We start from the raw sequence: 15,486 nt of genomic DNA, 5'->3' as shown, positions 1-15,486 counted from the left end.
ATATATATATATGTATATATATATATATATATATATATATATATATATATATATATATATATATATATATATATATATATATATATATATATATATTGTAAATAGACCATTTTCATTGAGGAACTCTCTCTAGGGAAAATCAAAATAAAAGTTAACGTTTATCATGTGACTGCAACATGCAGGCTGAACCCCCCTCTGCGGGAAAGTATCAGTCTCTCAACTAAAAGGCCATAGAATGATAAAACATCTGCATGAACCTTTATATCAACGCACTATAAGCGTTATATTACGACAACTGTTATTTATAAATCTATCCTCTGGACTTTCATTTCTCAAAAATCATCAAACGAATGGCCAGTGGTATGGAAAAATGTTCAGGTTTGTTTCTTAATTAAACTTTCAAAAATATTGAATATGTAAACTTTAGAGCGGCTGGAAAAGACCCGACGTCTCGAGACTCCAGTCCGCAGCCAAATCGAAAAATCTGACGAATAGACAGAAAGGTCAATGAAGGACTAAGTGATCGGCAAAAATTAGTCGATTTCTTACTTTTTGCTTTTTTTAAGCTACTTTTGTTTTGTCAAATTTTGCTTTGCAAGTTAATAGTCTTCTGCAAATAATAATAATAATAATAATAATAATAATAATAATAATAATAATAATAATAATAATAATAATAATGATTTTCAAAGGACACATAATCAAACTGTTTTCTTTTAAGTATAACTGTTAATAAGTGAATCTTAGATATTAAAATATTTTGCATCATATTAAGGTCAAGTAATCATATCCATAACAGCAAAAGAAGCTAATCAAAAGAATATGGAAAGCAAAACGAAGCCAGTGATTAAAAGCCAGTGATTTAAAAGGACCAAACTCATTTATAAATGGGGAAGGACTGCTTCAACCAGAATCATGGAAGGACGATCTTTGCTTTCATTAAACAGACATCAAAATAAGAACTTTTCTCAAGACGCCAGAACTGGTTCTTTTGGCAATTGAATGCTCACAGTGCAGACGATCAATCCTCAGGAGGCTAGATTTATGAGTGGAAGAGCAAGTTCAGAGTCAAACAGAGAAGTCTTAAGAATTCTTTACACGATATTCGTGTTCGCTGGAAACTTGACTTGAAACGGCGTTGCTCAAGAAATTTTCGGCTATCTTTCAAGCTCCAGTCAAGGTGGTCGTAAGCCACCGCTAGTCATCTTGTAGAAATACGTAACTTGTTTGACGACTGCAATTTCACTTATAAACTTATAAAGCCTGGATTCTTGGCAGGTTTTAAGCCACAGCAATTTAACCTCTTCATTATGCGGTATTTGCTCGCTGAATGGACCACTTTGAGGTCTTAAGAAAGATTTTTCTTCTTTTGGAATAAGTCGGGATAATGAGGGCCACGATCATCTTATCGAAATTCTTAGCGATGCAATTTTATAATAAAAGCGATATTTAACAATTTCTTGGAGCTTTCGTTTCTATACGTTTTTCACAGGTCTTCACTAATTTACCTATGAATAAATGTTTTTATTTGCATGAATACATTCTCGTATGCTGAGAAAGTATATAATTAAAAGGAAAAAAAATATTATTTTTCATTTGCAATCACATATTTGTAGAGTCTCTTGTATCTGGTGAGAATATCTGAGTGTAACTTACGAAAAAACAACTAAAAAATGCGCCGAAGTTTCTTCGGCACAATCGAGTTTTCTGTACAGCGTATAATGCTGTATTAAACTCTCAGCTACAGCCCATGAAACTCTCAGCATGATCATGGCTAACTTTAACCTTAAATAAAATAAAAACTACTGAGACTAGAGGGCTGCAATTTGGTATGTTTGATGATTGGAAGGCGGATGATCAACATACCAATTTACAACCCTCTAGCCTTAGTGGTTTTTAAGATTTGAGGGCGGACAGAAAAAATGCGGACGGACAGTCAAAGCCATCTCAATAGTTGTCTTTAACAGAAAACTAAAAAGAAGGGCTTAGAAATCTAGATTTCTGAGGCAGCCTCTCTCACCAGTTTTCCTTTCCTTCCTGCAGCAGCCACGTAACTGCTATTCTTTATCTCGACTTCTAAGCAGCCCCAAGATGCAATTTTGCAAGTGGGGATTTCTGAGAAAACTTCTGGCGTACTTTCTCCTTTACGTAATTTTTCCTTTATATAACGGGAAGATTGCTCCTATTTTTATAGTTTAATATGCTATATTTAAGACGCTAAACCTAGTTTAATGGCAGGACTTGTAAAGGAATACATGATTAATTTCGTATTATAATCTAATCTAAGGTTCATTCTCCACCATTTTGCAGAAGAGCTTGTCAGTCAATAGGGAGGTGAAATATAAATAAGATTACCTGAGAGAGAGAGAGAGAGAGAGAGAGAGAGAGAGAGAGAGAGAGAGAGAGAGAGAGAGAGAGAGAGAGAACATATGATCTAAAAAAAAAAAAAAGTCTCTGAAGAGAAACGAAATAGGTGAGAGAAAGAACTCTCCTACAGTGGCAAAAAGAAATTTGTCTGGAGACTTTTTTTACTGCGTTGAATCTCGATTGATAAGAGAGAGAGAGAGAGAGAGAGAGAGAGAGAGAGAGAGAGAGAGAGAGAGAGAGAGCAATCCAGTGACAAAAACAAGAAATTTGTCTTGGGACATTTGTTACAGGTTAGAATTTCTTTTCCTTTTCCCTGCATGGCACCCTCATAAAGTGGGGCTTTTCCAATATCGCACGTTGTCTGTTGCGCGTCTCATCCAATTGATATTGAAAATCTCTACCTTATTGGCAGCTGGGTATTTCGAGTTGTCGTCAGGCGATAAGTTTTGCGTGAGTGGGTGCTGAGGAGTTTGTTGGGTTACCAGCGAAGATTTGTGGAAATATGAGTCATGTTGAATAATAACAATAAAGATAATAATAATGATAATAATAAATGGTTATGTCAGTAAAAGATCAAATAAGTAAAACTGCAAGCGTCACTTACAGTAAATTGGCACAAATCAGTTCTCATCACCATCATCTCCTATACATATGGTATGAATCCATACAGTGAACTTCATTTCGAAGAAAATTCTGAGAACTGCAGGCTAAGTAAAATTTTCAATCAAGGAAAAAGAAATTTAAAGCAAAAAAAAATAACACAGAAAGACACTAAAGTAAGCAGGAAAACTAACTGAAGAGAAAGAGTTCAGTAATAACGAAATATGAATATAAGATAAAATGTTTGTGGGATGTATAAAGTAGAGAGAGAGGAAAAAAAAGAAGCAAGTAAAGAGAGGAGAGAGAGACGAAGCAGGAAAAGAAACTATATGACGAGATAAGAAGAGGAACTTCAAGGGATAGGGATAGGCGTTGGGGGAGCATGGCTGACGAGTTGGGAGGAGGGGGTAGACTAGGGGGGCGTTTATATGGGGGGTGGATGGGGAGGGGAGGGGGCTCGTGATGGGAGCGAGGTCGGTATTACTGATCGATTACTTGAGGTAATTCGGTTTCCTGTCTGCTGTTGGTCGAGAGGCTCTCTCTCTCTCTCTCTCTCTCTCTCTCTCTCTCTCTCTCTCTCTCTCTCCCTACAAGTTTTATAGGTGTTCTCCAGCCACTCCGTCCTTTTCTGCGGTTGCTTCTGCCTCTTGGAGCGAGTGAGTGAGAGCGCCGGTGGAATGAGGGAGATTGGAAAAGGCGGCCAGTATTAATAAAATCTTGGTTCTGAAAAATCGAACGTATTACGTGATCGTTTATCCTGAATTTAAGAGTGCTGTGATTAAATCAGAATTAAATCAGAATATATATATATATATATATATATATATATATATATATATATACATATATAAATATACATATACTGTATATATATATATATATATATATATATATATATATATATATATATATATATATATATATATATATATATATATACATATACATATATATATATATATATATATATATATATATATATATATATATATATATATATATATATATATATATATATATATATATATATATATATATATATATATATATATATATATATATATATATATGATGTATTCGATATCAGTTAAGTTTGCGTTCGAGGAAGCGAGAGAGAGAGACGGGAAATTAACGGGACGTTTCAGTCACTGATCAAATATTTAGTGGGGAATTTTCTTTGATTTCAAGTTTAATATAAAGAAGCTTCTGCCGAAATTGATAACTGTTTAAACAAAATTTCTTCGTCATATTGGAAAGGAAATAAGTTATGTAAGGTGAGGATCTAAACGGATACATATAAAAAGTAGTAGAAAGTAGACTAGATAATCAAATGATATTTTTCAAATCAAATATGAATCGACCAAACAAATATTAATAATCATCATTTACCGCCCGTGGAGATAAACGCTAAAAGTAAATCTATAAATAACCATGGAATGTCAGCTCAGAGAGAGAGAGAGAGAGAGAGAGAGAGAGAGAGAGAGAGAGAGAGAGAGAGAGAGAGAGAGAGAGAATAGGCGGGAGGGGGATTGAAAGTATGGCCTGATATGATCAATTGCTCGACATAAAAGAAAGAGCGAGAGGTGGTTATTCGCTTTATGTTCTTTTGCTGTGATCGAAGGAAATGAATGGAAATTGTTTTCCTTTTGATTCTCTCTCCCCTTTTTTTTTCTCTCCCTCCCAGGGAAGAGATTTGGTGATTCTTCGGGGCCATTTCCTTCGCTTATTCTCCTCCTCTGACGCTGATTAACTGCCCGTCTGATGAGAAATCATTTGGGAAACAAATTTCTTGCCTGATTCGCTCCAACCATGAAACGTGTTTTTGGGGCTGAAATTCTTAAGAGTTGAAGAAATTCGCGCTGTCTGCAGAACATGTAGTTTTTGTTTTAATTATGGTAGCTTATACAAACTAGATTTATGTTCGATCGGAAATTTACCGTATGAAAATAAAATCACGTAAGAACCAAGCAAGGGTACGCAAGATTTAATTGATTAACATGGCAGAAAAATGCTACTTAACTGAGTTGCATCACAATACTGTAACCGGAGATTATAGATAGAAATCCACAATTATGTATATCAGCAAAGCTGTATTTTTCAAAATACAATAAATAAAAAAAATAAAAATAAAAAAATGGGAGCTGCCGACAGTTGGAAAACGAGGATTCTTACTTACCAATACGACTTAAGTAGATTTTAATTTGTAATTTACGCTAGAAGATATAAATAAGATCCATGGTCGGTCAAAAATTCCGAATATCAAAATAAAACCACATAAAAACCAGGAAGAATACACATGGTATAATAAATTAACGTAGGAGAAAAATATGACAAAAAAAATATTGACAAAATGTCAAGAAAACTCGTCACAATTTTTGTGAACAACCAAACAATCTAGGGAACTGTTGGAGCAGCGTCGCTCGGTGTCACACAGACGAGAGATTTGAGTATATTTTTTAGCATTGTCTCGAGCGTCCCCACTGCCACATGTCTGTGGATCTCCGTAATGTTACTCATGTCAGTGAGGAACACTAAGCAAGGGTGGAGTGATGAATAGGGAAGACGCCAAGAGCTTAATAAAGGCAAACGCCCGGACGCGAGAAAAATTGTACCCCGTCGAAGGATGATAAATTGTGGCGGCTAAATTGTCTCTTGGTTGCTATAAAGACGCAGACAAAAGCCTCGCAGACCACAGACCACAGACGAACACACGAAGCCTTATACTGATTTAAGGGAATATCGACTTCGCTCCGAGTATATTTCGCTTTAAATCTGCTATTCAGACGCCGTGTTTCATCTCATCTTTGCATGAAATGTGACGTTATATGACCACTGAAAATGTCATAGATAAAACTATTAGAGAGAGAGAGAGAGAGAGAGAGAGAGAGAGAGAGAGAGAGAGAGAGAGAGAGAGAGAGAGGTAACTTCTGAAGTGTGTCCATTAGGACGGAGAGTTAGAGTTCGTCTTTTTATCCTATCTTTGCATGAAATGGGCCTTTATATAACAACTAAAAATGTCATATATAACTCTTACAAAGAGAGAGAGAGAGAGAGAGAGAGAGAGAGAGGTAATTTCTGAAGTGTGTCCATTAGGACGGAGGTTAGAATTCGTTTTTTTATCCTATCTTTGGATGAAATGAGCCTTTACATAACAACTAAAAATGTCATGCATAACTATTACAGAGAGAGAGAGAGAGAGAGAGAGAGAGAGAGAGAGAGAGAGAGAGAGAGAGAGAGAGAGAGAGAGAGAGAGAGAGAACTTCTGAACTGTGTCCATTAGGACGGAGAATTAGAATTCTTTTTTTATCTTATTTTTGCATGAAATGAACCTTATTCAACAATTAAAAATGTCATACCTAAACTATTACAGAGAGAGAGAGAGAGAGAGAGAGAGAGAGAGAGAGAGAGAGAGAGAGAGAGAGAGAGAACTTCAGAAGTGTATCATTAGAACGAAGAATAAAAATTGTTTTTTCTAGCACATTAAAAATGTCATAGCTAAAACTATTACAGAGAGAGAGAGAGAGAGAGAGAGAGAGAGAGAGAGAGAGAGAGAGAGAGAGAGAGAGAGAGAGAGAGAGAGAACTTCTGAAGTGTATCATTAGAACGCAGAATAAAAATTCGTTTTTTTCTAGCAGATTAAAAGTGCCATAGCTAAAACTATTACAGAGAGAGAGAGAGAGAGAGAGAGAGAGAGCAAGAGAGAGATAGAGAGAGAGAACTTCTGAAGTGTATCATTAGAACGAAGAGTAAACGTTCGTTTTTTCTAGCACATTAAAAGTGTCATAGCTAAAACTATTACAGAGAGAGAGAGAGAGAGAGAGAGAGAGAGAGAGAGAGAGAGAGAGAGAGAGAGAGAGAGAAGAGAGAGAGTGAGAAGAGAGAGAGAGAGAGAGAGAGAGAGAGAGAGAGAGAGAGAGAGAGAGAGAGAGAGAGAGAACTTCTGAAGTGTCATTAGGAAAAAGAGTAAAAATTCGTCATTTCTATCTTATCTTTGCATGAAATGAGCCTTTATATAACCATGAAAAATGTCATACCCAAACTATTACACACACAGAGAGAGAGAGAGAGAGAGAGAGAGAGAGAGAGAGAGAGAGAGAGAGAGAGAAAGCTTCTGAAGTGTGTCCATTAGGACGGAGAGTAAAAATACGTTTTTGTCTGCAACTCTTATACAAACGCACCAGTTGCGAGATACACACAGCAGGAGACACCTATTTTTAGATTATCGGTATTTCTCATATGTGGAATGAGTTCCTGTCGAGTTATACTCGTATATTCCTCATTTCGTCTCCTGCTGTTGATGACATCGGTATTAATACGATTTCTCAAATTACTAATATCAAAGATAAGAACAGAAATCACTGACGTTACGCGGAATAATATCGGTAATAACAGTCGTATTTATGTACCTATTGAAGTGTGATGTTACAATGTGTTAGAAAAGAATGGGGAAAGGTTGGAGCTTTCTCATTCCGTTATGCAGTGAATATAAGCATGCTTATTCTCAAACACACATATATACATGTGTATGTGTATATATATATATATATATATATATATATATATATATATATATATATATATATATATATATATATATATATATATAACTCCGAAGGGCTACAAGAGAAGAGGAGAGTAAGGTCTAGACAGCACCCGGGAGCGCAAGGGCATAGGCAAGATATGGGTTCATAATGCAGTGCGTCAGGGAGCTCAGAGTACTGCTGACGAGCTTTCTTTGAAGATATAGTAGTAATAAACGAATCAAATAACGTGGGCTTCATCAGCAATTCAGGAACTAAAGTATGTTAGAGGAATATATAAACAGAAGTGAAACTGGTCCAAAAAGGTCTTACCCTTCAATTTAACGTAGTATTTTTGGAAGAGGTTGACCCCAACTCCATTCTCCAATGATTGTACCTCACATCATTTGGCTCACAACCAGGTACATTTTAAACTCAACGGAAAATGTGAATCGCTTTCCTTAACCGACAACCAGATGAAATTCGAACTCAAGCAGATTGGGTTGGAATGAGATTAAGCTACAGCACTCGGCCACCTATATGATAAATCTATTTCAGTTCATACAAACATAAATCTGCATATACTAAGCTGGACTAGACTCATTCTCACCATCGTTGCCCAGTCTGTTAGGTTTGAAGTGACAAGCGTATCCAGTAAGGATGAAGTTGAGAAGATAGGATGCCATTTTGGCTACCGAGAAATATCCATATATATCTCGTAGAAGTGTCCGATGTATGTGCTGCTCTCTCTCTCTCTCTCTCTCTCTCTCTCTCTCTCTCTCTCTATATATATATATATATATATATATATATATATATATATATATATATATATATATATATAGTATGTATGTATATACATATATATATGTATATAAATACACATATATACATTTCTATATATATATATATATATATATATATATATATATATATATATATATATATATATATATATATATATATATATATATATTATGTGTGTGTGTATTGGTGTGTGTATTTAGATTTAACTTCCTTACTTTTCTCGTCTTTTTAACCTGTCGTTGCATTTCCGATGCTAGACAGCTCAGCCAGTGTGACGCATGCTAATAATAATTCTCAAACTTCTTACCTTAGTGACAGTTATTCTTTGTTCGATACCTAACTTACTTAAAGTCATTTATATTTCTTCATTTTTCAGTACAATCACATCAGAAATTTAATGTGCGGCGAAGCTAATTTTAAATTCTATTTCTTGACGACAGTTCACTGAAAAACGAATTAGGCCTACGATATGCGAAATTCGAGAAATAAACCTAGATCATCTGATCTGTATGTGTTTACGTGTGTTTGTGTGTGTGTGTGTGTGTGTGTATGAGAGAGAGAGAGAGAGAGAGAGAGAGAGAGAGAGAGAGAGAGAGAGAATGGGGAACTGCCGATCAAAGACCTGATCCAGAACAGTTGTGACAGCTTGAGCGTCGTTTACCTGGTAAATGGCTCAGGCCTGCTAGTTTATTTTGGTGTTGGTCCTTCCTAATATGATTACCTGGAGGCCTCGGCCGTCGCTATGGTAACATCTCACACGAAAGGCTACGAATGATTCTCCCGTCTCTTGCCTTCTGCACTGGAAAGACATCCAGGTCGGAAAGGAACAAAGGAGCTATTGTTTCAAGGGCTGTCCTGGAAGTTGACATTTTGTTTCCAAAGTGAATTTGGAAACTGCGTGTAATTAATGTGACTTCCTTCTTAAGACACTTCACTGATCTCTGATTAGATTATTTTATTTCTAAGTTTACGATATATATAATTTTCTTCATCCAATGTATTCTTTGGGTTCAGGATTTACCAGCTAATCGCTTATTTCTTCAAAAGATTTAATTTACCTGGCGCATTTTGACATGAATATTCGATAAAAGTTTATATTATTAAAACAAATTCAGACAGTAAAAATTAATTCTATACCATTTACGAATAAGGTATTTTACTACATACCACTCAGTGTTTTTTGAAGTTCATCAAATTTGCGCATAAAGTTGTTAAAATTTTGCCCTATGAGAGAAATTGGTCTGCATAGGACGTATTAATTTGGATTTTGACGCAAAATGTATAATATATTACTACGATTAATAAAACATAAACGTTACAGAAGCAAATCCAGTTAAAGTTGGAAGTAAATGTTGAATCAGAATTCAACCCTAGGTAAATCTCAGTTTTTTTTCTCTAGTTACCTCACAGGTTTTTCACTGGTTATCTCAGAGGTTTTTCACAAGTTATCTCATAGGTTTTTTACTAGTTATCTCATAAAATGCCTCTAGGTGATATTTTTGATATTCTCACGAAAAACTGACCTAGAGTGAAAATCTACAAATGGGAGGCTTCTTCGCTTGATAAATCATTGTGATATATTTCTTTCCGATAGAAGGTGTGCGCAGGTGTGGGTATAAGAGAGAGAGAGAGAGAGAGAGAGAGAGAGAGAGAGAGAGAGAGATTAATGAAACAAAGTTTTCAGATTCTTTTCCGTTTACCAACATGACCATCATGACGCAAATCCAAGAAAGCATTCTCCTAAAAGAGAGAGAGAGAGAGAGAGAGAGAGAGAGAGAGAGAGAGAGAGAGAGAGAGAGAGAGAGAGAGAGAGAGAGAGAGGTTTATTTGTATATAAAAAACATAATAAAATCACTGCCGTTCATTGCCAAACCTTCTTATGTAATATCATTCATGGGAGAATCCAAATTCCAAGAAAGCATTCTCCTAAAGGAGAGAGAAGAGAGAGAGAGAGAGAGAGAGAGAGAGAGAGAGAGAGAGAGAGGTTATTTGTAAATAAAAAAATTAATAAAATCACTGCCGTTCATTGCCAAACCTTCTTATGTAAAATCATCCATGAGAGACTTATGCAATATCATTCATGAGAGAATCCAAAAATATGGCCCTTTCCACGTTTATCGAATAGAGACGACAGCCTGCAGCTGCGAAAGACCTCACTAACGGCAAAATGAAGAGGGAAAAGGCTGTTTGTTCTCCCTCTGCATATTTTCGTTATCATTAAGAGCTAATCGCAGGTGATTAAGGGGATACGATGCGCACCCTCATTAGACCCTTTTATGACCTCTAAGCGCATAAATGCAACTGGTGTTCGCTTGGGCGAGCTTATTAAAAAAAAAATAATAGAACGTTTATGATCTAAATCCTCTCGTTTCTTCAGCCCGGAAGAGATTCTCTTAAGCTTTACGCCAGTGAATGTCTATGATTTCTTTCCAGGAAGTTTTTGTTGCAGATTGAAGTCTCTTTGTTAATTAAAACCCTAACAAATAATTTTTTTATAATGCCTCCGTTAATAATTGCTATTAATCTTTGACGCTGCATACTTTATTAGACAGAAAAAATAAGGGCTTTTTATAACATAACATCCTATATTTTTGAAGTTTCTCAAATTATCAAACAATAATAGGTTATTCACATAATTTAACATAAAGGTATAGGGACACAACCATTCGCCTTTGGAAGATGCAATCAGCCCCAGTGGCTGAGTAATAGAATGCTCAGTTCATGATTTTTAGGCCTGTGGATTGCCCGCTGTCTGCCGCCCATCAGTCCACCCAGTAGTATATAAGTATCAGCATTTCCTAAGATTAAGAAAAAGTGCGTGGGACTGGCAGTATTATCCATGAAGAATTGTAAAGAAACAAGAATGATCCCTCCCAGTAACACCACTTTCGAAGGGAAAAAGGCGCGTGAAAATAACAGAGGCACGTTCATACCATATACACACACACACACGTATGTATATTCATATATGTATATTATATATATATATATATATATATATATATATATATATATATATATATATATGTATATGTGTGTATATATATATATATATATATATATATATATACACACACATACACACACATATATAAGGGAAATATATAAATATATACGTTATACCATATACATATATACATATGTATATATATACATATACACACACACACACACATATATATATATATATATATATATATATATATATATATATATATATATATACATTACGTGCAAACAGCCCCGTCAACCATACGCCCAATATACGCAATAAGATAATACTGCCGTTTCATAAAGTCTATTCGCTCGGCTGGACCGGTACCACCGAAATGGGTGAAGGAAATTCATTTACACTATAATACGTGGCGGGCATTTCATCTCATAAGTCAGCCTCGGCTAATTTCCATGTGAACCGCGTATCATAACCTTCACTGCAAATTCTGTGATGTCGAAATGCAAGGTCTTTAGACCCTTGTCGAAATCTATCCAAATTCGTGATGGGGTTTGCGCTGGTCAAGAAATCATATGCACCTAAGCTTGGGAATCTGACTGTTTCGCATCCCTTTTTATCTAAAAGGAACAAGATTTTAGCAGACATTATTTTTTTTCTCTCTATCTCTCTCCCTCCCTCTCTCTGTCTCTTATGCCTCCAAGTATGATTAATTTACCAATTCATCTCTCCTACTCATCTGTAGGAAAAGTAAGAATTTATCAGTAATTACACACACACACACACACACAGTCTCTCTCTCTCTCTCTCTCTCTCTCTCTCTCTCTCTCTCTCTTTTCTGCCTACAAGTTTGTTTAACTGACCAATTCATCTCCCCTTCTCATCTATAGGAAAACGAAGATTTTATCAGTAATTACTCTCTCTCTCTCTCTCTCTCTCTCTCTCTCTCTCTTATTATTAGGTTTCTGGTGTGCATGTAAGTTCTTCTTGTCTTAGCGGAACCAAAATATAGATTTAGCAAAAACTCGTTTTAATAATTCTATAACGATCTTAAGTGTTTTAATTTTCAGTAAGTTTTGTATATTATGTTCTGCAGCATGAATATATGATAACTAGCCCGAGGAGAATTTCATTTATCGTTGACAACAGTAAACAACAACTATGTGGAATGCAGAAAAAAAAAATCTGATAAAAACATGAGTATTCACATCCAGCTTTGTTTACAAGGAATAGAAAAGAGAAGAGGAAGTTAATCGGCTGGATGAGAGGGTGATATTGAAGGGAAAGAAAAAATATGAGAATGAGGGTCTGTCATGTTCTTTTAAGCACTTATTTACGGGTTACAAGTAGTCGAGTTATGAAAAGACAGATAACGGAAGAATGAGTAAATATATAATGCTAATTTTATTATACCTTTAAGGTGTCCAATTAATGAGAACTTTTTATTTGTTTGTAATTGCTTTATTGTTATTATTTTTGCAGCCCCATGTCGGAGGGTCAGGATCTGGAGGCTCGTCAGAGGAATCCAGGTCAGGTCGATCGTCCAGAGGCACCATTACTGACACTGGAGGGTCATCATCGGTCGACCCTTCCTCGTCTGAGCAGGTAACGTCAGGAAGACATTATTTACAACCGACATTACCAGATCAGAGCATGAATTATTCACTTTATTCTGATGATGCTTTTACTTACATTAAGTCTAACACATGTTTTCTTCTTCCCTTTCCGAGCAGTCATGTGATACCGTGATCTACGTAGGTCCAGGTGCCGACGACGCGACCGACGGGGAGCACCCTCCAGTTTTTCTTCCCTCAATCAACTCAGGTGACAATCGGTGTTCCATGAAGAAGGCGCTGCGAGGGTCCGCCGTGGACGGCGCGTCTAACAAGATCCCGGACTCTCAGAGGACCCAAAAGAAGTCGTCGAAAGCGTCCTCTAGTGCCAAGAGTCCCTCTAAGTCCTCCAAACACTCATCGAAAGACGGTTCTCATTCCTCCCCTCACCGGACTAAAGACTCGCACAAAAATCGTGATGGTGTTAGTGGTGTTAGCGGTGGTGCAAGTGGTGGTGTTAGTAGTGGAAGTGGTGCTGGGGGTGGTGTTAGTGGTAACAGTAGTTTGCCGAGAACTCCTACGAAATACACTTCTTCCTCTGGTGCTAAGATAACTGGTGCTACTCCTAAATCCCCTAAATCCCCACATGTCTCCAGACACAGTAGGCATAAGGTCCCCACCTCTGCAGCCCATGGGGACCCGGCTGCTGCCCAAGGCCAACAAGGGGGCGGTAGCGAGGAACAGTGGATTGACGGTCCGAGATTCCACAGAGCAAAAGTTTACGATGGACATAAAATGAAAAGCTACGAACTGGAAACGTGGATTGACGGACCGGAAGCAACCTATGGGTACATGGACGACCACAAGAAATCAATGATACAGAAATGGGTCGAAACTCAGAATGCGCAGGTGCAGCCAAAGACGTCAGAACACTCGCAAAGAAGTCCAAAGCACAAACAATACAAAGAGCTGACGCAGTTCAAGACGGTGGAAGAGGACGAGACCTCTTCTCCGCGTCTCAAAGAAAAACACAGAGAAAAGCGCAAGAGCAGCGAGTGCAAAGAAATTCGCAAGGACGGGCAGCACCTGGCCTCTGGGCGAGACAAAGACGCGACGCCCCGCAAGAGACGCAGTTATGGTGATAAACCTCATTCTAGTCAACCTGTTACTGATGTCGAAGACAGCAAAACTAAGTATCACGCTGCGTCTTCGGACGCCAGCAAAACCGAGCTTAAGGTCCAGTTAGCGGACACCACAGGGGTCCCATCCGTAACGGAGTCTCAGGCTGGCAGTCAAAACGATGCGGTGTCTGACAGACACCCAGAAAAGCCAGCTGATGCTAGCGCAATGGAGGTCTTGCCACCAGGGGTACCTGACGCCAATGCCAACATAACGCCGGCAGTTGTTCAGAGAATAGCGAGTCAAGATGTCTGCAACGTGCAGCTCAACCTCACAAGTCAAGAAACTCCGGCGGCTCGCGACGGCGAAGGGGATGACGGGGACGAGAATGAAGAGGAGGAAGTTCTTCAGGTCATCTATGTCGAGAGAGAGTCCAAAAGGGGGAGTCTGCAACACACGGCTTCTCAAGGTGAGTCTGTCTTCTAGGTATTGTTAAGAAGTAAGTATTAATAACTTTATATTAATAGTCTCGTTATCGCAAATGCGGAGGAGGTCTGTGATATCTCTAACGACTGTCACTTAATTTTAACAAACAAAAATTTAGTTTTAATCTGAGAACGATGTAACCTCATCAACTATATGGATGACACTATCTATAAAAATGATGAAATCGCTTCGTTGAAGGATTGAAGACATGCCTATATTTCTGTATAACAGATAAATGTGCTGGAAGCTTATACAACAAAATCGATCCCATATAAATCACGGTTGCACAGATGTCCCACTCTTTATCGTAAACAACATTCTTACTTCCCAGGGTAGATGTACTGTGTATATAGATTTCGTAAAATTAACAACGAACTTGTCATTAGGATTTATAATTAAAAGACACGTAAGGCATATGAAATATAGCATTGAAATGATTTTCATACAGATTTTTACCTTGAAACAAGCAGATCGCGATACAAAAAGATCTTGAAAAACTGAAATGAAACAATAGAGGAAGCAAGAGAGGAAAAAACGACGCAAAAAAAAAAATTTGCCACAATAGATATGTTTGCATTTGAACTTGAAGCCGTTGATCAAATATGACCTTCCCCAATCTCTTCCGCCTTCGCAATTTGTCAATATTCTTATTTCAGAAGGGGAAAATAGCGTCTTTATTTTCGTTTCGTTTCCTGTGTAAAAGTCGGCTTTGCTTGTTTTGTGAGGCGCGTTTGTGAATACTTGCCTTTTGGTTTTCTTTAAAAGAAAACTATTGTGCCGGCTTTGTCTGTCCGTTCGCACTTTATCCTGTCCGCACTTTTTCTGTCCGCCTCAGATCTTAAAAACTACTGAGGTTAGAGGGCTGCAAATCAGTATGTTGATCATCCACCCTCCAATCATCAAGCATACCAAATTGTAGCCCTCCAGCCTCAGTAGTTTTTATTTTATTTAAGGTTAAAGTTAGCCATAATCGTGCTTCTGGCAACGATATAGGATAGGCCACCACCGGGTCGTGGTTAAAGTTTCATGGGCCGCGGCTCATTATACCGAGACCACCGAAAGATATATCTGTTTTCAGTGCCTT

The 15,486-nt window shown here is 37.3% G+C and overlaps 1 protein-coding gene across 6 annotated transcripts in view; it reads left to right on the top strand.

The window, feature by feature from the left end:
- LOC136849064 (kinesin-like protein KIF26B) overlaps positions 1-15,486 on the top strand; it is a 591,672-nt gene that overhangs the window by 542,518 nt on the left and 33,668 nt on the right. For all 6 annotated transcript variants that reach the window (XR_010856224.1, XM_067121978.1, XM_067121977.1 and 3 more), the window contains 2 exons: positions 12,727-12,849; positions 12,978-14,385. Coding sequence is in view for 5 of the 6 variants with exons in the window: in XM_067121978.1 (XP_066978079.1) it covers positions 12,727-12,849; positions 12,978-14,385 (1,531 nt within the window). In the remaining variant the exon portion in view is untranslated. The remainder of the gene's footprint in view (positions 1-12,726; positions 12,850-12,977; positions 14,386-15,486) is intronic.

This window comes from Macrobrachium rosenbergii, chromosome 20 (genome assembly GCF_040412425.1).
Source record: "Macrobrachium rosenbergii isolate ZJJX-2024 chromosome 20, ASM4041242v1, whole genome shotgun sequence".
NCBI classification, from domain to species: domain Eukaryota; kingdom Metazoa; phylum Arthropoda; class Malacostraca; order Decapoda; family Palaemonidae; genus Macrobrachium; species Macrobrachium rosenbergii.
The sequence above is the reverse complement of the archived record's forward strand: the minus strand, read 5'-3'. Positions and strand labels throughout refer to the sequence as shown.